The sequence below is a fragment of the Gasterosteus aculeatus genome, chromosome 16 (genome assembly GCF_964276395.1).
Source record: "Gasterosteus aculeatus chromosome 16, fGasAcu3.hap1.1, whole genome shotgun sequence".
NCBI lineage: Eukaryota > Metazoa > Chordata > Actinopteri > Perciformes > Gasterosteidae > Gasterosteus > Gasterosteus aculeatus.
In genome coordinates this window covers 5,464,656-5,487,295 of record NC_135704.1, presented here as the reverse complement: position 1 = coordinate 5,487,295, position 22,640 = coordinate 5,464,656, and the positions used below count along the sequence as shown (strand labels likewise).

Here is a 22,640-nt window from a genome sequence, read left to right as displayed (position 1 = left end):
TAGCTGTCCCTATATAAGAAATATCTTCATAGAAACCAAATGCGAGGTTTAAAACGTATATCTACTCAAGCAACACGTTCAAAAATAAAGGCTGAACACATTGGGTTTGAGATACAAAAATTGGACGTTGTTTGTTCATACAAAGTCCTGCTTCATCCACATCATGATATGATGCAACATTTATACATATACTGTTGGAACATGGCCAATGTATCTTATGACAATTTAGAATGTGAAAATGCCATTTTCTTCACCTTGTTTCTTGGTTATCTCCTTTTTACAAACAGGGCATTGTGTTTCAGCTGACTGCTCTCCTGCTCCCTTTTCATTTTCTCACCGAGGAAAATGCCTGTGCCATATATTCCAGCTGAACAACCTCACTTATAGTTACCATAGTAACTCAGAGTCGAAACTGAACCTATAAATTGCCCACTGAGGCTCACTGCCTCCACTCACTGCAAATCCACTATTGTTTGGATTTCACATTTGACATCTCACACTCTAATTACATTTTAATTTATCCCTCGACTCTGTGCTTTTAAGCTGAATTGTTTGCAGGAAACCCCAACATACAATGTGACTTTCTTTTACAGATTTTGTGCAGGAGCCAAAAGGGAACCTGAGTGTCCCCAGGGATATCAGCAGCCCAATTACCTCTGATGAGGAGTATCTCAGTCCTGTGGAGGAGTGCATGGATTTTGGAGGGCCTGAGCAATCTGTCGACACACGATTCAGGAAACCCCCAGCATTTCTAGTGAGACTGTGCAGAGCTCCGTCTAAGCAAATATCTAATTTGTAACATACAGTACCAGTTAAAAGTTTGGACACATTTAATTTAATGAGAAAGTACCTCCGAACTTTTGACTGGCCCCGTACTCAACTGTATTTGTGATCGGTTTGTCTAAAATTAATTATATTTATCAATATGAATTATCCTGCTACAATGTGTCCTATCATTCATCTGTCAAATAAAACATGAAGGTACCAAAAATGAATCTCTCATCTTCTTTACATTTCAAACAGGTAACAATGAGTGATCAAGTGGTCATTGAAGGACAGGAAGTCACCATGTCCGTCAGAATAAGTGGACAACCCAAACCCTTGCTCTATTGGTAGGTCCCCCCCACCCCATCAAACCGCTCATCGCTTGCATGGGAAATGGAAACTACACAAACCATGGGCCCTGCTTGTTTGACTGCATGGTGTGTCAGGAGCATGCTGCTTTTTTGCATCTGTTAAAGGTAAGTGGAAAATGGAGTGTTACATGTGTTACATTCCCCTATTTAACATTGAGCTGCTCAGTGAACACAAATGTGGCTGAAGTAACGAGCTCTTTTAGACACCGATCTAGAATCCACATGCAATACCAGCGTCCAAAAGAGAGACCCATCCAATTCAACTTCCCTAAAGGGTCTGAGAAGTACTTCCTTGTACTGCATGTTCTATGAGCCCGTAGTTCTGTTGTTAAGCCATGACACCAGCTGGGAATATTTCATATTTTCGTTTACTGCCAGCACTTTTCAATAAAAAGACCAAAGTCGGAAATGTTCTCTGTTAAGTGTCCTTCATTTACAAGACCATGGGCACTGCTTTTTTAGTTAATCCTACATTCACCAGCCTGCTGCTGTAAATACCCACAAGAGCATCATCTTTGGTGTTGAATTAAAAATAATTTCACACTTCTCGGTTGGTCGGGTGCATTCCAGTCGGCACGGCTCGCTATTCTTCTCCATTCTGCAGAAAAGAACGACAAGAACTTTTGCTCATTAGGCAACTTGGCAACAGGGCAACAATGATCTTTTGTTTTATCAGTAGTGGTTCCGATGGTGCTTGTCTGTCTACAGTGACAGATGTCATGAGATTTTGAATTTGCAGAGCTTAGAGTAGCCACACACAAAAAGCACTGCAGCCCTTCTTCTCTGGGGACGCTCTCTTGACTCATCGGGAACAAATCGACAAAAGACTGCTCAGAAAAAGACGTCTTAAGATACAGCTACATCATTATAAAACTCTGAATCCCACTCAAAGTTTGTGAGGGAGAGAAAATGGAATTTCAGCTGTGCTATCCTTTTTGGTGTGGTGGGGAAATGTGTTCGTCATGCAACCCTCCTGCAACAGAGGTCAACTAACCCTTTAACACGGGCGATAAGAATAGGCTGAATCACATAGTCAGGCGCTGTCATTGGAGTTAGTCATTCAAGAGACAATAGCAGAAAACAACGTGCTAAACATTATATCGGCAGTCCTGGATACTGTATGACCCCATCCACCTCCTTCATGCCGGCCAGAGGAGAGCTTGTTGTTGGAAAAAGCGTGTGCTTGGTCATCCCTCATTGCATAAATCAAGTTTTATAAAAGCGTGTGCATGAGTCATTCTCTTGTTTGAACACTGGGCAACAATTGTTCCCTTAACTCTCCTTTTCGGCAGGCTGAGGGACAGAGTAACGGTGAAATCCGGCCCACGCCACGTTGTACGAGAAACAGAAGACGCCACTTGTGAAATGACCATCAAGTCAGCATTGCGGTCGGACTCTGGGATTTACACCTGTAAGATCATTAATGAGTATGGGACAAAGCAGTGTGAAGGAAAGTTGGAGGTAAAAGGTACGCTCCAATTGAAATGCACCGGTCTGTTGGTCCACATTTCACTCTTCGTTTTTGATTTCATTGTTTATAGCTCGCTAAATCTCTGACAATATAGTCGATACATCAATACTGTGTCCAAAATGTAGAGACAAACACTTTATTTTGGACTATTTAACTAATCCAACGCTCGAGTACAACGATGTCCTTTTAATTATACCCAGCTCCACCAGTTGAGCCGGGCCTGGCCGTCATCCGCCCGGTCAGGGACCTCACAGCCAACGCAGGCGAGACGGTCCTGTTCGAGTGTCACGTCGTCGGACCCAAGGACACCGATGTGGACTGGCTCGCTGACGGGAAACTGATCCAGCCGGCGTTGCTCAACTGTAAAATGCACTTCGATGGAAGGAAGTGCCGGCTGCTTCTCAACTCCGTGCACGAGGACGACAGCGGGACATACGTGTGCAAGCTGAGCACAGCTAAAGGTGCGTCCCAGCAACAGACGCCGCAACACGTGTGATGTCAAATGAACTACAATGTGTCTGTTGTTCTGAACACAATGTTTTACTCTTCAGAGGAAGTGACTTCCTGCGGCAAACTCAAAGTCATCCCATCAATTGAGCCTCTCTTCACTCGCAAGCTGGACGTCCTGGAGGTGATTGAGGGGCGTAACGCTCGTTTTGACTGCAAAGTCAGTGGGACGCCATCTCCCAAGGTCGTCTGGAGCCACTTTGGTAGGATTCTACTTAACTGATTTTGCGCTCAAGTGTGTCACTAAAGCGGCAATCCTTGAGTCCTGTACAGTTTCACTGGCGGTAACAGTAAATGTGGTGCAAATACTTCAGTTCCCACAACAGAAAAACAGACTTTTGTTTGTCAGGCAATTATTGTCCGTATTCCCATTATTCGGAGCTGTGTGGCACGAGTCTGCAAACAGCGAAAGGTAAAAACAGTTGATTACCTCTCTGTGAGGTTGGCGGTGTGCAGACTGTCGCCTGCACCTCTTCATCCGACGGCCCCGGTGTGGCTCCTCCTCCTCACTGTTCCATTACCTCCTGAAATATTTTTAAAAAGGACAAAACGTTTTACCAGTCAAATAGTTTGACGTGAAGCTGCAGCAGAAGGACATTCAACAGTGCCTAAACTACAGAAATATTGATATTTCAATAATTTCCTGGTGATAGAGAGGGAATTAACAGGTACAGTATATATGAAAAGGAATGGATCTACTGTTAGTTTTCTTTTATGTCTCTCCCATTGTTATTTAAAACACTTTGTTTTCCTTTAGACCATCCACTTGTAGAAAGTGAGGACATCCGTGTTCTCCAGGAGGGCGGCCGACACTCTCTTTTCATTTCTCATGTGACCAATGAGGATGAAGGATTTTACACCGTCACGGCCCACAACAGTCACGGCGACGCAGAGAGCTCCGCCGAACTTTACATTCAAGAACCACGGCCGGCCATCTCCTCGCAGATGTGAGACGCCGCAGCTCTTGTGTGTTTCAATGCCCGTTCTCGAATATGGATTATGAAATGTAATTCTTTTTTTCTTCTCTTCTTTCCTTTCCTTCAGGGCTAAACTAGAGAAAATGCCATCGATCCCGGAGGAGCCAGAGGTTCCGGAGAACGAGGTGGAGCGTTTCACGATGCCCGACTTCATCAAACCCCTTTACGACCTGGATGTGATCGAGGGCAAGGAGGCGGTGCTGAAGTGTAAAGTGGCGGGCCTGCCGTACCCCACCATCGTCTGGTTCCACAACGGCAAACGGATAGAGAGCACCGAGGACAGAAAGATGACACAGTGTAAGCGCTTAGCAAGAGAAAAACATCCAGCAAGTGTTCAGGCCTAGACAAAGCAACACTGAGCAATTTAATTCAGTTTCCTGTGACTTGGCAGTTTAATTCAAAGTTAGAAAATCAATATGAAAACGAAAAATAGCTTAATAAGTTAGATGAATCAGAAAATGAATTGAATCCGTCTTTAAACTAAATGAAACCCAATTATGGCAGTATCTGATTAGACTGACACTATTGTTCTGAGCATTTAATTAGTTAAGTCCCTAATAAAATATATACGTTGTTAAACTGAACAATGTACAGCTAAATATCAAGTGTCCCCCAAAAGGACCCATATGACACTTAACCAATTCATATGAGCATTTTCCAATCTGCCATCTTCATGCTAAAGATGGTCGTAGTAAAACTGTCAACTGTTGACAGGTGACAAGGTGTAAAGTGCAGTCAAAGTTAGACAAGCCTCACTGTCATAATGTCCTGCTGCTTCCACCATGCTTCTGCGAATGTACAGTCAACACTTGAATGAGGTCAAAAAGTTGCTTTTCAGACATTTAAAATAGTCAGTTCAACAGTCTCCTTTTGTTTAATTTGACATTATCATAGGTAAATCGCGTAGAGGCGCTAACAGGCCAGTACCCTTCTTCCCCTTTGATCTCCGCTTCCTCCTGTAGTTCGTGACATCCACAGTCTGGTCATCCGCTCCGTGTGCCATGCGCATGGTGGCGTCTACAAGAGTGTCATCTCTAACAAAGTCGGCAAGGCCACCTGTTACGCTCATCTCTATGTTACAGGTGATTCTTTTTTTTTTTGGAGGGGGCGATTCAAATTAGAACTTCTCGTGTGAACAGATTTGCTCAGCGAAGATCAGATCTGAAATATTTGTTGACATTTTCAGATATCCTCCCGGATCCTCCTGATGGATGTCCAGTGATAGAATCTGTCACTGGTAAAACCATCACTTTAAGCTGGAAGAAACCAAGGAGGCTTGACCCTTCCATTGGTACGAAAGAATTATGATCCAATTGGTTTTGTATAACTTATCCAATGGGAACACTAAAAAGGTTTCATTGTATCTTCCTGGAAGTGCAGCTAAAACAATTGTTGTGTTTTTGTGGAGAGAAAAGAAGTGGTTCCAGCATATTGGTGTAGCTTTATGCATAAAACCTTGTTTCAGATCCCAGCTCCCTGATGTATGCCGTCCAGCAACAAGCCCTGGGCTCCATCCAGTGGACCATCATAGCTTCTGGCCTGAAGGAAACCAGCTACACCATCACCACCCTCTCCAAAAGCGTGCGCTACGCTTTCAGGGTCCTGACCATCACCTCCAAAGCCTTCAGCAAGCCCTCACCGACCACCGACCCAGTGCAGCTCCTGGATCGAGGTGCAGGTTTTTCACAGCGTCCATCCATCAGAGTGGATGGTTGAACCATTTAATAAATATGATCCGTGTGCACATTTGCTTTTAGGTCCATATCTCCAGGAGGCTCCAGTGATTATTGATAAGCCAGATACTGTACATGTGATGGATAACCAGTCAGTCACCATCACTGTCACCCTCAATCATGTCAACGCTGCCGTCCTCTGGAAGAGGTATCTGTGAGCATTTTCTGTTCATGCATGGATGTATTTTCCTGTGGTATGTTATCCAGCTTGTACATGCGCACAGGTAGCTGTGTGATTACAAGTGATTATAAAAGAGAAGCCACAGCACAAAAGTCTGTTATCGTGTCCTCACTGACACTAGAGCGAGAACCACCACGCATACCCGATGGCATCCCACTGTCCTCCCACCTATAATATGAGCAACATTTTACCCAAACCCTTCTCCACAGGAGAGGAGTGGTCCTCTCCAGCAAGCCCGGCTTGTACGAGATGACGATGCCAGACGATGATCAGCACACGCTGAAGTTGCTCAAGGTAAAGAGTGCTGACATCGGAGAGATGGAGTTTATGGCATCCAACAAGTTTGGCAGCGACAGCGGCACCTTCAACGTGGAGATGGCTGGTACGCAGCGGACTGAACCATCTATCCATTTTTCCGTCCAAAGCCGATGGGACTATTTTACCTTTTCATTTCTGTCCACAGCTCCGCCAACGTTTGAAACTATCATGGAGGACTTGGACGTTTGTGCAGGAGAGACCCCGTGCTTTGCTGTGGTCGTGGAGGGCAAGCCTATTCCCGACATCCTATGGTTCAAGGTTTTTAATCCATTTTACCAATCAAAAGTAATGTAAGTAGGTGAACACCAAGAAAAAGCTAACTAAACAGTAGGGTACATTCTTAATTCTTAATAGAAATGTTGAACATTTATTAAATCTCAGAAGAACCGACGCCAATACCTTGAGTGTTTGCTTTCAGAACGACACCCTGCTGTCAGAGAGCAGTCACTTCACATTTGTGTATGATGATAATGAATGCTCCCTGGTGGTCCTAAACGCTCGCCCAGAAGACTCCGGGGTTTACACCTGCACTGCCAGGAACTTGGCAGGATCTGTGTCCTGTAAAGCTGAACTCACTATTCATGCAGGTGAGAGGTCAATTCATCAGAGCCACGACTGCATGGCCAATGGGTTCCTTTCAGCAACTTACCGTTCTTTTAACTAATTGAAGTCACAATTCCCTTTGTCTCATTACTGCAGCCAAACGTAAGGTAGATCCAATGGATGACGAGGAGACTATTCGAAGGAAGATGCGCAGGCTGACTGACAACTATGACATTCACAAGGAAATTGGAAGGTAAGGCCCTTTTTTAAACCCACCCCTTTATGCGGCATAACGAACCATTGTCTGCATTGGAACCAGTTTTGTATTCCATTAAGTAGTGATAGACTCCTTTCCCCCTGACCTTTCTCCTCCAGGGGGGCTTTTTCCTACGTCAAACGTGTGACCCAGAAGGTTGGCAAAATGGATTATGCTGCAAAGTTCATCTCCGCACGGGCCAAGCAGAAGCTGACTGCCCGCAGAGAGATCAACCTGCTCTCCAAGCTGGACCACGAGAGGATCCTTTTCTTTCAGGACGCCTTTGAGAAAAAGAATACCGTCATCCTCATCACTGAATTGTATCCTTATTTGGCAATTAAAACGCAGGGTACACCACCAGCTGTTACTTTACTTGTTAAAAGTGAAATAAGTTGGTATACATACACTGATACTGTGTATAATAAACAATTAGCCCGAATGGTATTATGCGTCTGAGGTCCTAAAAATAATAGCCTTAATTCATCTTTAAAGATGCCACGAGGAGCTTCTTGACAGATTTACAAGGAAATCTACAGTTATGGAGTCTGATGTAAGTCCCGGGTCTCACGACTGCACTGCAAATCTAACAATAAACACACATTTCATTGAATTTCATTGTATTGATCAAATGTATGTACTTTAATACTGGCATGTTTGTGCTATGGAACCACCAGGTACGCTCATGTATAAGACAACTGCTTGAGGGCGTGGACTATCTTCATCATCAAAACATTATACACCTTGACATTAAGGTATATACTGATGAATCTTCAAACTCTTACTCTTCCATTTTCTTCTTTTGGAAGTATAAACAATGCATATTAGAATTCAGAACTGCACTGGAACAGTTCTTGCTTTTAAATTCAGCAAATGATAATACAAGATGTATTCTGATGGCAGATTGGAAAAAAAACTGTATTTCCATTGTTTTTTCAGCCTGATAACATCCTCATGGCAGACTCCCACAGTGATCAGATACGAATCTGTGACTTCGGCAACGCTGTGCAGATCACACCCGACGAGGCTCAATACTGCAAATATGGCACACCAGAATTTGTTCCACCAGAAATTGTCAATCAGACTCCTGTGTCAAAAGCTACGGACATCTGGTACTGTGTCATTTGAATTCATTGTAAATGTTTTCTTAATTCATACACACCTTTTCCTAATTCTCTTCTTTATTCTTCCAGGTCAATTGGAGTCATCGCATATCTGTGGTGGGTACATCGTATGTGTTGACCCGTTCAGGACTTCCCAAAGGCTGGTCATTAAATGTACAGGGTTGTTTCTTTCATTAGTCTGACAGGAGTTTCTCCGTTTGCTGGAGAAAATGACCGCACCTCCGTGATGAACATCCGGAACTATAATGTGGCCTTTGAGGAGAGCATGTTCGCTGACCTTTGCCGAGAGGCTAAGGGGTTCATCATAAAGCTGCTGGTAGCCGACAGGCTGTAAGTAGAACTAATCCACGTCTTTCAAGAACTACATTAAGTAAAAGGATTGTTCGGATACAAATCCATACATTTACTTCGAGTAGCAATAAGCCATTCAGGAAATATAATATTATAGGACACATTTCTGGTAAGTCTTGATGCCGGACATCATCTGGAATCTTAACATCGACTGTAAAATCAAATTTAGTGGAATGGTTAACAATAAAGCTAGACGCAGGGAGGCCTTAACATCATTTGAACCCACAAATACCAACTAACTTCATGTCAACAACATGGAAAGGAACTCTGCAGTTTGTCTATTCAATATCTGCAACATTCATTGCTCTCACGTTATATGAAATATTGCTTGATTTAGTAGACCTTTAGACACTTGAACATTTGGTTGGCTCATCTATTAGCCTCTGGGCCTTGTCTGCAACCCTCACATGTTCTTCCTGTGGTGCTTCTTATTTCTTTCTGCAGGAGACCTGATACTCAAGGATGTCTTCGTCACCCCTGGTTCAAGGTAAAACCAGGACTGTAGCACAGTTTGAACCATCCACAACCTCTTAATGATACTGAACAAGGTCTCATTTCTCATTCCTTTTATAACATTTAATGTATTTTCATTGTACAGACACTTAGCAAGGGGAAGGCCCTAAGCACAGAGTGCCTGAAGAAGTTTGTGTCTCGCAGAAAATGGCAGGTGAGGAGTTTCTATTTCCTGTTCTGCTTCTATTTTTTATTATATCGGCTATGGTCACATTTTCGTAATTATTTGTAATTTATTAAGTCATATTTCCACTTTTACAGCGTTCCCTAATCAGCTACAAATCAAAAATGGTCATGAGGTCCATACCAGAGTTGCTCAACGATTCCTCCAGTCATATCTCCATTGCCGTTCCCAGGCACCTTAAAGAGGGTTCACCTTTGCCATCATCCTCTTCTGATTCGGATGAAGACATTAATGAACTGCCGTTCATTCCAATGCCGCTTAACATGGAATTTTCTGGATCCCGGGTGTCACTCAATGACATCCAGACAAGTGAGCAGGAAACAGGAAAGCAGGATGGAACAAGCAAATGGTCTGTGCCTCCTGTTCAGGCCCCGGAGGCGATGGAGTGTGACTCTAAAGAAATTGATAAAGAAGGGGTTGAATTGACGCCTAAAGGCCGCATGCGGAAAAGGTTGTCGCAGGACCACGACAGGGGATCCCTGGATGAAGAATCAGCAGCCGAATTGCCACAAAAGTCCCAGCTGACGAGAAAACCCCTGCGAAGGGGTTCAAGCATTGAGTCAGACAAACCAGAGGGTGGACGGCGGAGAGGAGAGCTTAGACGCGGAGGCTCTGCCGACAGCGCACTGCTACTGCGGATCACGCCCGAGGAAGGAGCAGAAGGAAATCAGGAGGACGGGAAGAGAGTTCTGAAGAAAGCCGTCTCCATGGAACTGCCAAGAAGGAGCACCAGCCCAGGTACTGCCAAGATGAGTCAAGAAGACTACGCTCTTAAACTGGAGCTGATGCGACAGCGACTGCTTCGTGGTGGCTCTGTGGACAACAAGATGAGTGGGCTGAGGGGACCTTTGTTGGAAACATTAGGAATGGGAGATGAAAAACGCTTCTCTCGTACTACTCGTTTGGGCCCACCCCCACTTATTAGAGCTGCATCCAGCGATTCTGCAGTGGAGGAAGACCCAAAACCCAAAGTTTTGCGCAAAACTGCTTCTTTCAGTCAAGGTGATTCAGAACCTATAGCTTTGCACCGCCGTTCAGGAGCTCCCTTGGAGATTCCCCTGGCACAGGTAGAAGAGAGAAGGCTCAAGGAGGCCATATCTATGTCGGCTCTTACTGAGCAAATCAAGCTGGACTCCCGTCCAGTGAGTCCCAGGGAACCTTCGCCAAAACCAGCGACACAAGAGTCTGTGCAGCGAGGTCAAACCAAAGCAGAAAGCGAGGAATCATTAATGGAGAAAGAGATACAGCCGGATGAGACAATGAATGAAAAGATGGAAGGGCAGAATACAGATAGTAATTTTGATGAGAGATCGAGCACAAGTGGTTTCTCAGAGAAGGATATGAGCATATCAGAGGAAGCAATGAATGAATCGGAGTATACAGGCCAGATAATTCCTACACCACCTCTTGTGGTGCAAAGCTCTGAAGTAGAAGAGAAGATGCTGGAAGATGAAGGACATGAGAAAGAAGAAAAAGAACAGATTATGAAAGAAGAAGAGGAAATAATTGTCAATGATGATGAATCAAATGCTGAAGGACACGTCAATGTCTCTGAAAAAAGTGCAGAAAAAGAAATAACTGCTAAATCTTCCGATATGGTCATAACCAAAAGCTCAGTTATGATGAGACCAACACAAGAATATTCCCGCCCATCAACAAATGTGGTGTCAACTTATGTAACACCTTCGCCGCCTGCTAAAGTTGTTCTTCCAGATGGAAGGACTTCAGCATACGCAAGTATTATGCAGACCATAATGGTCCCTGCAGTTCAGCCTCTGAGTGACCAACCTTTAGGGCCCTCTACACCCGTTGTTGCTCCAGCCGACTCATCCCCCTCAGTATCAACCGAAACATTTGCACACGCCAGCATGTCCTCCGCTTTACGTGGTCCACCAAAGCCGTCCATCTTGTCGACCAATGAGCACCCTGCTGTATACTCTAGGGTAGCGTCGCCGGAAATGATGACAAAGGAACCGAGTCCACCACAGCCTGCCACACATTCCTCATCCCAACAAGAGCCCCCAGCAGGAGTTGACTTTGAGGACATTTCCTCTGAGGAGGTCTTTGAGGCCCGCTTCAAAAAACGTGAGTCTTCACTCACAAGAAGTCTTAAATTTCTGTCACGATCAAAGAATGAAGACAAACCACAAGCGGCCTCATTAGATCCAACAGAGTCCGGTGAAGACATATACAGACCTGGGCCAATTGGTGCGCCATTGCAATTGGCACCAAGAAGACTTGAGGAGAAGTCAAAGTCAGTCCAGGATCTTCGTGAAGCTCAAAAGGACCAAGGCTTTATGCGAAGGCTCTCAATGCGCCTGAAGAGAGCTCCGTCCACTGAACGCAAGGACGAAACGACCAAAGAGGAAGATAGCGTTAGTTCTAGACGTAGACTGTCCTGGACTCTTGGCCGTAAAGGGTCACAGGACAAGAAGGAAGTGGAAGTGGATGGTGGAGGTAACACATTGGTGGGACAAGATGAAAAGGAGCTTAAGAAACCTAATGAATCACCAGTCTTAGCGATGCGCAGAAAGATCGAATCTACAGTGGCTGGGATCTCCACAAGAATTCGCAGCTACTCAGAGGAGAGGAAAGCATCGGAGGACCGGGAAACCAAGAAGACACCCATTTTTTCAATGCTTCGTCGTGCAACATCAGAGAGTCGTGCTACGAAGGCTGCAGTTCCACAGAACCAGCTGGCATCTCAGGCCAGTAATGGGGCCTCATCAGAGTCTCTAGACTCCATGTCCAGCCTAAAGTCAGACACATCAAAGGGTTTGTATGACATATACCTTTATTTAAATATACATGGTTGTAGAGCACTGTCAATTACACTTTCTCAAATGCATAATGGTTTATTCATGGGGTCAATTGTTGTATTCTTGTCAAGTTGTGGAGAGTGAGCGCAGATCTCGCTGGGATCGATGGGGCCTAACCAGAGGGAGGCGAGACAAGACGGTGTCACAGCCTGACATACCAACCGCAATCTCCAGGGAAAATAGTTCCCTACGTTCACGCCAGTACTCCAGATTGGCTTCAGGTAAGTTGCATCGGAGGGCACATGGACCTTTTGGGAGAAGAAGATCCCTGGTTTATCTGTCATTAAATATAAGGCTAGATTCAACAGATGTATTAGCTTAGCAGAGAGACTGAAAACATTTTATTTGTGTCATCATCGTGATGTTGCCAGGGAACCAGAGGATACACCAGGAAGTGATTCCTACGTAATGTGTCCAGTTTTTTTCTCTCCCCTGGCTTTTGGCTGTAGCTTAATATTTCACATATACTGCATATAATAGTGATTTAGCAGAATGTCAAACTTTAAGTTACTTTTCTTATATAATATATATTGCATATCCTATGACCTACCAACTCTAAACCGTCAATTTTAGGTCATCATCAGTGAACACAGAGCAATTGGTTTATCAATGTACATGTGATGCCTTCAGTGGTCTTATACATATACGTCTTCATAATAACAACAAAAGAGGGATTAGAGACAAAACAAAAAGGTTTCTAGCTGATTCTGGGCCAGACGTTGTTACATGTTTTCAATAATTTTGTTATTAACCATCACTCCGTATTGTAAATCATAACCGTTGATACAATACAGATATTATTTAAGTGCTAAAATATCCTTTTCTCCTAGATTTCCCTCCAGTATTCCACATCAAGCTGAGAGATCACGTCCTGCTGGAGGGGGATCCAGTCACCCTCAGCTGTCTGCCAGCAGGCAGCCCCCACCCACACATCACCTGGATGAAAAGTAAATATCTGTTATTTAAATATATCACCCAGGTCATGGGCTCCCAGATGCATGCCAGCTTATCTTGCTAGTTACAATAATTTAGATAATGATTCCTTGGAGCATGAGGGCAGAGGGATAATGATGGCAACATTAAGCACACAAGTTACACTGTTGCATACATTTTAACTAAATAGTACAGCAGGTAAGGTAAACAGATGTTCTTTTTTACTCTAGAACCCCTGTTTTGTGCTGTGATTCCTCAGATAAGAAGCCCCTGGAGATTGATGCCAGAATGAACATGATCGCCTGTCCCGATGGCCGGCAGCTACTGATGATCATGCAGACCACCAAAAAGGATGCAGGGGTCTATGAATGTGTTGCTACAAGCCCCCTGGCCACAGTGTCCAGCTGTTGCACAATATCTCTTGCTCGTAAGAACTTGGACATACGTCACTTTTATGTCTGTCTGTAAACCGCGTTAATCTTCCTAAAAACAGCATACAGTTTCTGTTTATTGCATTGCTTATATGGTAAATGACACCTGTAATCAGTACTGTTAGTCTGCTGGATAGACAACCGAGAGCCAGTTATGAAACTGGAGTAAAAAGTGATAGGTATGTAACACTTGTACAGGTCTGCCTAACCGTCCTGGGACCCCGGAAATACCCCAGAAGCACAACAACACAGCCCTGGTACTGTGGAGGCCCTCAGACACTATGGCTCCCTGCACATATTCTTTGGAGAGGAGAGCAGAGGGTCAGTACTTACTAACAATGGTTAAATGTTCTAATGACTTTTTAAGACAGGTGATCAGTATCAAATGTCCACACACACTTTTTCCATCTAATTCCAGAAGGTAGAGTTTTGCAAAACAAAAATACTCAATAGATTGTGGCTCGTTGTATCTAGAAAGATTACTACATTGTAAACATCCAGTACAAATATGAATTGTTGTCCATGGAAACCTGTGAGGTGAGAAAGCACAAATACTCTGAAAGAAACAAAGTTAGTGATGCGCGACTGTTTGCAGCAATAGAAATGGGAATATCAATCGTGTTAGAAGCGGTAGGCAGGAGTCAGGACCAGGGTCCAGACGGAACCATGATCTGGGGAGACCGAAGGCAAGAAAGAACAAAAAACTTGATGAAAGATTCATAATATCCAGTAAAGACATGCTAACTAAAGGAAAATCTTCCTTAAACAGTTTAGTCGGAAGTCGGAGGATTTAGACTTTGATATTGTACAAGTCAGTTGATCAAGGTTGATGGAAGAGAAGCCAACCAAGGAGGTATCAGAGCCTAACTTTAGCTTATAACCAAAGTGAAACTGAAAGTGAAAGTGAAATTGATGATTTGATTAAAAGACACAGCAGAACATGATCATCGGATCGATCCTGAAATATAATGTTTGTCTCTCCCCATATAACCATACTGTATTCATCCATTATTAAATTTAAAATATTGCAATAGAGTTAAGACACAAGTCCAAAGTTCCTACAACCGCGGACGGGTCGGCACCGGTTGAAGGCAGGAAACCATCAATTTTCTCTTTGATAGTCAGAATCGTATCGTTGAAGTAACTCATAAAGTTGTTGCTGCTGAGGTCCAAAGACATACACGGCTCGACAGAGCTGTGACTCTGTGTCAGTCTGGCTACAGTGCTATTTTTCTCTATTAATGATGAGTAATAAGATGCTCTTGCGTTACAGAGAGCCTTCATATATATGTCTTTAAGCTGCCTTGTCAAACTAGCCTGGATTCTTCTGATTTGGTGGAACGCCATAACCGCTTTACAAATATCAATACACAACAAGTCAATACACAAAATCATTCTCATAACAATACGATCAACAAAACCATTCCAATAATACCAACAATCTTGAGGTTTCTATGGCAACATGTGAGCTATGGCACCGAGTGTTACAGGTGCTTCATGAACTACTTGTTGTGACGACTCGAAAAGACAGTGAAGATTAACTTCCTGTTTTTATTTTTGTAACCACTGCACTTCCTGTATCTAGTTTCACACCCCACTTGTCTGTGTCAGGTTATCTTTTGTCTTTCCCAGAGGTGCATGTTTGTAGTTAGAAAGTCCCAGTGCTGTTTTGTGGTTATCTTGTTTTTACTTCGTTGCCAGGCCCTCTTCCTTTTTGTTTCTACAAGAGCGTGTGGATTCCGCCTTTGCCTGTGCACCCTTTTGTCTTGCATTATTTTATCTTCCTAGTAAAAGATTCCAAACCTGGAAAGACGTTTTTGTTACCGTATTGCTCTGCACCTGTGTCGAAGTCCTGACCCCTCACACTTGTTTACAGCAAATGAGATTAAACCAATTTAAACATAAATGCAACATGGATTAAATTAAACACATGGATCAATTATACTTTTTCTCCCCAGGTGAGACCAACTGGTTGATCATGGCCACGGGGGTGGCAGACTGTTATTACAATGTTGCCGACCTGCCGGCTGGGGGCTCCTTCAGGTTCAGGGTGGCATGCGTTAATAAAGCTGGACAGGGCCCCTACAGCAACCTGTCAGAGGTAGTGAGACTGAGTGCTTCAGGTATGTATCACCCCAGACCTGTGAGACCTATGAGCTTATTTCAGATGTCAAATATACAAATAGCTGCTTTCAACGTATCGGTATTTTTCTGAATGTAAAGATTCCCGTAAGGTTTTGTGTGGTTTTTGTTTTTGTTCTACTAATAATATCTTTTTGATACATGTGTGTTGTGATGATACTTTCGTATCAATGAAACGGCACTATACAAATTGCAATTGACAAAGCGCAGAGTGGGCCGGCTTTGTTGCAGATCTTCACACTGCAGGTGTTGTCCTTGTCAAATGTCAGATGAAGTCTTTGAGGTGTGTCCGTCCTCTCCTCGTCTTTCATTAGAACCAGCTAAATCCAGCGCTCCCGTGGTGGTGAAGACTGTACCGGCCCCTGCCGCTCCCCTGCCTGTGGTGATGATGTCGTCGATGAAAGTGCCTCCCATTAAACCAGCTCCAAGTAAATCCACTACCGCGACACCTGTCCCGCCTCCGTCTTCGGGTCCGGCTACGTCCGTGGCTCACCCTGCTCCCTTGGTGACCCTTAGACCGACCATGCAGGCGGAGGCGAGCCGTCCTGCCGTTGCTCCGGCCGTTAGCACGGCTGCCTCGGAATCGTCTCTCGCCCAGACATCGGCAGCTGCGGTCCAAGCCCCGGTCGCCAAAGCCAAGTCCACCCTGAGCATCAGCGTTGGCAGACCCCAAATAAAATTGGCGCTTCCCCCCATTGTCCCACCCAAGCCTAAAAGTCCTGTAAATTCAGTCCTTCAAATAGCCAACAAATCCCTTTCTCCCACACCGGCACCGGCACCTGCCATTGGTAAACCTATTTCGTCCGTTCCAATGTATGTGCAGGCCCCCACCCCGGGGGTTACTCCACCTTCCCAAATGAGTTCCACCCCACCAACCACCACCCTTTCAGTCCCTCCTGTGAGTACCCCGGTGTCCACGGCCGCCCCGCCGCCCGTGGTAGTGGTGCAGAGCCTGACGCCGCTGCTGCAGCTAGGGGACAGTCGGGGCACCCCCTCCGGAAGGGTCACTCCGTCAGGGCGGGTCACCCCCACAGGGCGGGCTACACCTTCGGGACGCAGGACGCCGCTGGGAAAGCCCGGAGACGGATCTCTGCGCCAGGGAGTCCCACAGAAGCCTTACACCTTCATGGATGAGAAAGCGAGGTAACTGCAGAGAAGATTCTCCCACTTCTGGAGCTAAAATAGTTATTTTACAAGCCTCTGGGATTACTTGTAAAATGCGTCAAAGTTGAATTGTTATGCGTTAAAGTTGAATTGTTATAATGACGTGGAATATGATGCAGCGCTGTAGACATGACATCCCAACAATAAAGTGAGCAAAATATGGTAGTAAAAATGCCACCTACACTTTAAACATCAATACGCACAACATTTTACTGTACAACATCAAATTATAATCGTGAATCATGATATCATTTTTATCATTTCTAAGGTGGTATAATCAAAAGAAATGAATAATCTTAAAATAAGCCGTTTATGGGGATCGGGTACGCTTCACAGAGTCCACCGTGTCGCCTCGCCACGTTCCTCCAGTGGCCCAGAACAGACAAACGAACAAACCAAACATTTTTCCCTTTCTGCCATGGCCTTCTCCTCCATGCGAGTAACATTGGAGAGGTTTCAGTCAGTTGGAATCTATAATCCCACCACTAGATGCCAAATCATAAACACTGAATATTTAAGTAAAGTTTGGACTGCACATACCTTTGATCGCAGTCGAGGGTTTTCCAATAATGTTATTATTGCTTAAGGAGAAGATCTGAGTAAATATTTCCTAATATGAAAACATAAACATACAAACATAAAAAAAACAGTGTAAGCATTTTTAAGCAGTGAACTGTTTGATACAATGCTCTGCTGAATACATGTTGATTTCTATTCATATTCACACTTAAATATTTGTACTTGTAATTATAGAATGTCATATTTTATTATGCATTTTGAAATTGGCTTTACAACAAGCCAAATATCATCTGCGCCAGGTTTGGGATTAGTATCTGAGCTGTGCATTAATCTGTCTGCGCTTGCGGACACACTGGGAAATGTAAAGCTTTGACACACTCTTTGTCACACAGGGGTCGGTTCGGTGTGATCCGTGAGTGCCGGGAAAACGCCACGGGCAACCTCTTCATGGCCAAGATCGTTCCCTACGAGGCGGACAGCAAGCAGACAGTGCTGCAGGAGTACGACATCCTCAAATCGCTCCACCATGACAGGGTCATGGGCCTGCATGAAGCCTACGTCACCCCGCGCTACCTGGTGCTCATCTCTGAGTACTGCAGTGGAAAGGAGCTGCTCTTCAGCCTCATAGACAGGTGAGCCCACAGGGATGTACTTGTTGAAGTGGTTGCTTCTCTGGCGGCGGTTTCCTATTTCTGCTGAATGAGAAGACTTTATGACGAGCTGTTTTCTGGATTGCGGTCCAGGTTCCGTTACTCGGAGGATGATGTGGTGACGTACATTGTGCAGATCCTACAGGGCCTGGAATACCTCCACACCCGACGCATCCTCCACCTGGACATCAAGCCGGAGAACGTCATCATCACCTACATGAACGTCATCAAGATCATTGACTTTGGCAGCGCTCAGACTTACAACCCCCTCTTCCTCAAGCAGTTCAGCCCTCCTATAGGAACACTGGAGTACATGTGTAAGTGCCTGTTTTAGCTGCACAAATGGGAAAGTGAAGCGCCTCTAGTCAATAAGTCACTGTGCTGTTCATACATCTAGATTGCTTTGGTGTGAGTCGGCCAGTTTTGGAGGCACCGGTCATAGAGATTTCTGCCTTTACTTCAATTTAGGAACTATGGTAGAGATTTGAGTCTGTCAGGTGTTTTTTTGCTTTTTTGTGTACCTCAACTATGCTCTCCAAAACTATGCAACTCACGCCGTAATTAGCTAGATTACTAGGGACACCCTAGGGTTTGTATTATCTTTGTTCATTTTTTCTAGATTGTTGAGTACAAATATTTAATACAGATTACTATCCTTCATGTAACTGTTTCGGACGTTGGCGGGCACTATCTTAAACTATCCATTCACATTTAAAACAGACATATTCAAAAACATAATTTAGTAATTACCTATAGTACGCATGAATTTGCAGATGTAATTGAAGTTCAGTGTAATGTGGTGAAACATTTGCCTTTATTCTTGCAGCTCCAGAGATGTTGAAAGGGGATGTTGTGGGTCCTCCGGCTGACATCTGGAGCGTGGGCGTGTTGACTTTCATCATGTGAGTACCGCTTTCACAGCTTCCACCCAGTCAGGCCTCTTTAAATAGAAATTGAAATAGAACAAAGTACTCTGAAAAATTACGCTTATAGGTGAAACATTTGGTTTCAGATCTTTTTATGTAACACCTTTTCTGTTACATGTTGTAAAACACCTTGTCACTCTTACAGCACTCATGTAATGTAATGTTTGATATTATGGTTCACTGGGACGCGCCTTGAGGGATCCGCACCGATTTCATTGTCAACTTGATTATCCAGGTTGAGCGGCAAGTCGCCTTTCATTGAAAACGATCCTACGGAGACGGAAGCTAGGATCCAGGCGGCAAAGTTTGACCTCTCTAAGCTCTATCAGAATGTGTCCCAAAGTGCCTCCCTGTTCCTCAAAAAGATCCTCTGTAGCTACCCGTGGTAAGCTTTTCCTACTTCCTTTGCCATACACAATTCCAATCTCTCTCTCGTTGCCTGTTTGGATCCTCACTCTCTGCTCTCGCACAGGGCCCGTCCCTCCATTAAGGACTGCTTCAGTAACTCCTGGCTTCAAGATGCCTACCTGATGCGCCTTCGCAGGCAGACCCTCACCTTCACAACTACCCGTCTCAAGGAATTCTTGGCCGACCAGCAGCGCAGGCGAGAGGAGGTGTCCACCAAGCACAAAGTCCTCCTGCGGTCCTACCAGAGCTCGCCGCAAACCCCCACCAGCCCCGCCTCGCCGAATGTGCCAACTTACCCCACCTCACCCGTCACCCAGTGAAAAAAACACAACAAAAAGGCTTCCAAACACCGGTTGTCCGGACGGCGCAGAGGAACCTTCAAGAGCGAGACGAGACTTTGGGCCGAGAGGCGGGGCGGCCCCGTCAGGTCGGAGTGGTTGAACTTGGGCAGACGGACAAAATAAAAGGAAAAGAGATAAACGGTCAAGAAACCAGCAGTGGATGTGGTCTAAGAAGACGTCACTTCTTCTTCTTTTGTGGTTCTTTTCTCGCTTAAGGGAACCTCTTCTAATAAAGAGCCTGAGTGGGGTTTTTTTATATGGTGGACCTTGTTCATACTAGACAGGATGTCCCCTTTAAAGTTAGTACCTCAAGGTTTGTAACTTTGCATACATTTTGGATAAACTACTACGGGTTTACTGTCAACTCTCCCCATATTAGAGGAAATGCATTATTAATATCACGCTGCAGTAACCCACCATGGGAGGCCTAAGACTGCTCTAATAGAGGTTTGATGTTGAAAATCTATAGTTACCCACAAGATTGCAAAATAATGAATACTACGCAATTTCAGAACAAGGGGCGCAGAAACAATTGGCGTCTTTTCCGCAGCAACACCTCTGATTTTGATCTATGGTTTAATATGTAAATGTTTCCTGAGGTCCATTCTACGATGGTACATACACTCAATCCAATCTATTTGTGCTGAGTTTTGTAGCATTTCAATGATCGTCAAGATTGTAGCACATCCGGTAACTTCTTTTGTTCAGAGTTTCAGAGGATAAATCGGAAGATTTTCTACAAGGGCTAATAGAAAAGGACGCATGTCCTCCCTAATGTTACTTAATATACCGATGTCTGGTAATGATAATAGAAAACCATACTTTTGTTTTATAATTCATTGTTGGATCATCCCTTCTGCTCCACATAGCGATATGCACAGCACAAGCGGATCCACTGTGTTGGTGGTTAGCAGAGGCTTCTTCCTTCACCTCTAGTAGGCTATCAGCCGGCACGTTGGCGCCTTCGCTCGGCCCAAGGATCCGCTCCCTCTCCTCTCGGGGTTCACTAGAAGGACGTTTGCTTTTGGTGGAGTGAGTCTGAGGGTTCTGAGAATGTGAATACAACACATGGCCAGAGCTGCAAAGACATTATCAAACATTATTCTGGGGAGTCATAGACAAAACGTTTGAACCACATTAGAAACCAACTGGTGATACTGGGTTGCCCTCTTTTGCCTTTAACCGGTTGGCATTAGGCGGCGAACCATGTTTATTAAGACATTGTTGAGTTTATTTGATCTTTCTGCTGTAAACGTCAATTGCTAATAGCTGTTGCTTTGAAACATATTTATTTATTTTTTAAATAAATATATTACAATCTTGAAATGACCGGACTTTTTATAAAGTAAGTTAAGTATAATTAGTTCAAATTAAATTATGAATATTTATGAATTTAATCTCTTCATGAAGCATCGTGCACCATTCTGGTTTCCAGCCGAGCGACAACACAGTGATTGAAACACAAATTCAATCAACATGCAATATTGTAGTGTCTGCAAAGCACGTAAAACATGAAATCCAAAATGTTATGAATCTAAGACTGTATTTATATTTTATATATGAATAATATAAGCATTTCCTCTGACTCTGTGCTCTCTATGTCTATGGGAAATAAGGAGGTATGTCTTAACAAAAAACAGGCCTTGGTTCTTCATACAGAGATTGTGAATGTGACGATTCAGGCCTGGTTGATTTGCAAACCATTAAATCATTTTGGGGGTATTTTTGCTTTTATGTGACAGCTTTAGAAACGGGGCGAGGAAGACGAGTATGAACCAAAAGTTGTGTTGTTCCTTTCATACCCCTTTGCTTGTCAAGGGGCAAATTCAGTTTTGAGACCAGCATGTGAAACGATTGCACAGCTTTTTAAAATCACTTTTCTGTCACGTGTGTCGAGTACACGCTTCACACACAAAGTGCGTTTGCTATGACGGATTGGATCCTTTTAAGAGAAATACTGATGACTTATCTCCCTTATGACTGAGATAGAGGATCGGTACTTCTATGGAACTATTTTAGTACTTCTATATATTGTAATGCTATTGCTAGATAAATGCTGCCCTTTGACCCTTTCATATGCAGAGTGGAAGTTAATCACAAAGGGAGTTGTTTTCAATGCAAATAAAAACACACAAGATCAGCATGAGATTGCAATTTTGCATTTATGTCTGTGCACTATATTCTGTTCCTTAATAATATAGTTATATTACAACCGTTTGGAAGCAGCCAACAGGGATGTGGAAAAAAAAGATGCTGACAGTTCCGCGTTTTGAATTGAAATCCTCTGCCGTACTTTGTGGAATGTGTTTCAGTGCCACGTGATGGATATTCGACCCACAGAGAAAAAAAGTTTATATTTTGGTTATATGAATGTGACTGCTTTTGTGTGTGTTTCGCAAATTGTTTATTTATTGAGTGATTGTGTTTGTTATAGCTGCTGCTTTTTATTTTGTGAACTTTCTGAACCTGGCATGGAAAATGGCATGACAGCTGTTAAGGCTATGAACAATAAAGGATGTATGAAAACAGCTTTTGCAATTTGTTTGTCCAGCGTTAGTTGTGAAAAGTGCGAGCAGGCTTTTACAATTTGCTGTCAAATGGTCACTTACTGATTTTCAAAACGAAGCGTCTATATAATGGAAAAGATCATCAAAATGCAATATCCACTGGAAATGCAATAAATGAGACCTCATCTTCTCGTGGGTAAACAAATGAATCGGGATTTTGACAGACAATGTGGAGTGAGATATTTGTTTTCATGCCGCCAGCAGCACCTGGCGGTGATCAGAGGAATCACAGGTACACTCAGCGCGTGTGTAACTGTTACTTGTGGCAATGCAATAAAACGGATACAAAGTTTCACCGAATAGTTCCATTTTCAGATTGAGTGTAATATAGTTGCAGAGGTCTTTTTTAAAAATAAGTTTGAAATATCCCTCGTTTACGCGGTGGAGGAGGCTTTTTCAGAAGGCACGCAGAGTAACTTTGATCTAAGGTGCGGGCACTTTAAAGACTG

General features: G+C 43.9%; 1 protein-coding gene and 1 long non-coding RNA gene across 7 annotated transcripts in view; one reads left to right on the top strand and one right to left on the bottom strand.

Moving 5' to 3' along the window:
- The window catches only part of spegb (striated muscle enriched protein kinase b), a 33,704-nt gene extending 11,551 nt beyond the window's left edge, over positions 1 to 22,153 (top strand). For all 6 annotated transcript variants that reach the window (XM_040202057.2, XM_040202055.2, XM_078091195.1 and 3 more), the window contains 35 exons: positions 594 to 754; positions 1,024 to 1,112; positions 2,429 to 2,604; positions 2,808 to 3,068; positions 3,159 to 3,317; positions 3,872 to 4,061; positions 4,159 to 4,388; positions 5,054 to 5,173; positions 5,278 to 5,382; positions 5,557 to 5,763; positions 5,849 to 5,972; positions 6,215 to 6,387; positions 6,469 to 6,581; positions 6,742 to 6,910; positions 7,023 to 7,119; positions 7,242 to 7,442; positions 7,615 to 7,672; positions 7,797 to 7,874; positions 8,059 to 8,231; positions 8,313 to 8,339; positions 8,421 to 8,573; positions 9,039 to 9,081; positions 9,193 to 9,261; positions 9,369 to 12,066; positions 12,182 to 12,331; positions 12,941 to 13,057; positions 13,303 to 13,470; positions 13,673 to 13,795; positions 15,433 to 15,597; positions 15,931 to 16,759; positions 17,692 to 17,931; positions 18,043 to 18,266; positions 18,776 to 18,851; positions 19,111 to 19,260; positions 19,348 to 22,153. In XM_040202057.2, coding sequence (XP_040057991.2) covers positions 594 to 754; positions 1,024 to 1,112; positions 2,429 to 2,604; positions 2,808 to 3,068; positions 3,159 to 3,317; positions 3,872 to 4,061; positions 4,159 to 4,388; positions 5,054 to 5,173; positions 5,278 to 5,382; positions 5,557 to 5,763; positions 5,849 to 5,972; positions 6,215 to 6,387; positions 6,469 to 6,581; positions 6,742 to 6,910; positions 7,023 to 7,119; positions 7,242 to 7,442; positions 7,615 to 7,672; positions 7,797 to 7,874; positions 8,059 to 8,231; positions 8,313 to 8,339; positions 8,421 to 8,573; positions 9,039 to 9,081; positions 9,193 to 9,261; positions 9,369 to 12,066; positions 12,182 to 12,331; positions 12,941 to 13,057; positions 13,303 to 13,470; positions 13,673 to 13,795; positions 15,433 to 15,597; positions 15,931 to 16,759; positions 17,692 to 17,931; positions 18,043 to 18,266; positions 18,776 to 18,851; positions 19,111 to 19,260; positions 19,348 to 19,603 — 8,372 coding nt within the window. In that variant the 3' untranslated portion in view covers positions 19,604 to 22,153. The remainder of the gene's footprint in view (positions 1 to 593; positions 755 to 1,023; positions 1,113 to 2,428; positions 2,605 to 2,807; positions 3,069 to 3,158; positions 3,318 to 3,871; positions 4,062 to 4,158; positions 4,389 to 5,053; positions 5,174 to 5,277; positions 5,383 to 5,556; positions 5,764 to 5,848; positions 5,973 to 6,214; positions 6,388 to 6,468; positions 6,582 to 6,741; positions 6,911 to 7,022; positions 7,120 to 7,241; positions 7,443 to 7,614; positions 7,673 to 7,796; positions 7,875 to 8,058; positions 8,232 to 8,312; positions 8,340 to 8,420; positions 8,574 to 9,038; positions 9,082 to 9,192; positions 9,262 to 9,368; positions 12,067 to 12,181; positions 12,332 to 12,940; positions 13,058 to 13,302; positions 13,471 to 13,672; positions 13,796 to 15,432; positions 15,598 to 15,930; positions 16,760 to 17,691; positions 17,932 to 18,042; positions 18,267 to 18,775; positions 18,852 to 19,110; positions 19,261 to 19,347) is intronic.
- Positions 12,439 to 18,164, bottom strand: LOC120834195 (uncharacterized). Its single transcript, XR_013453091.1, has 3 exons — positions 18,077 to 18,164; positions 17,321 to 17,991; positions 12,439 to 16,738 (listed from the first exon to the last, which is right to left on the bottom strand). It is a non-coding gene; the product is annotated as an uncharacterized LOC120834195 (long non-coding RNA).
- Positions 22,154 to 22,640: the final 487 nt, after the last annotated feature.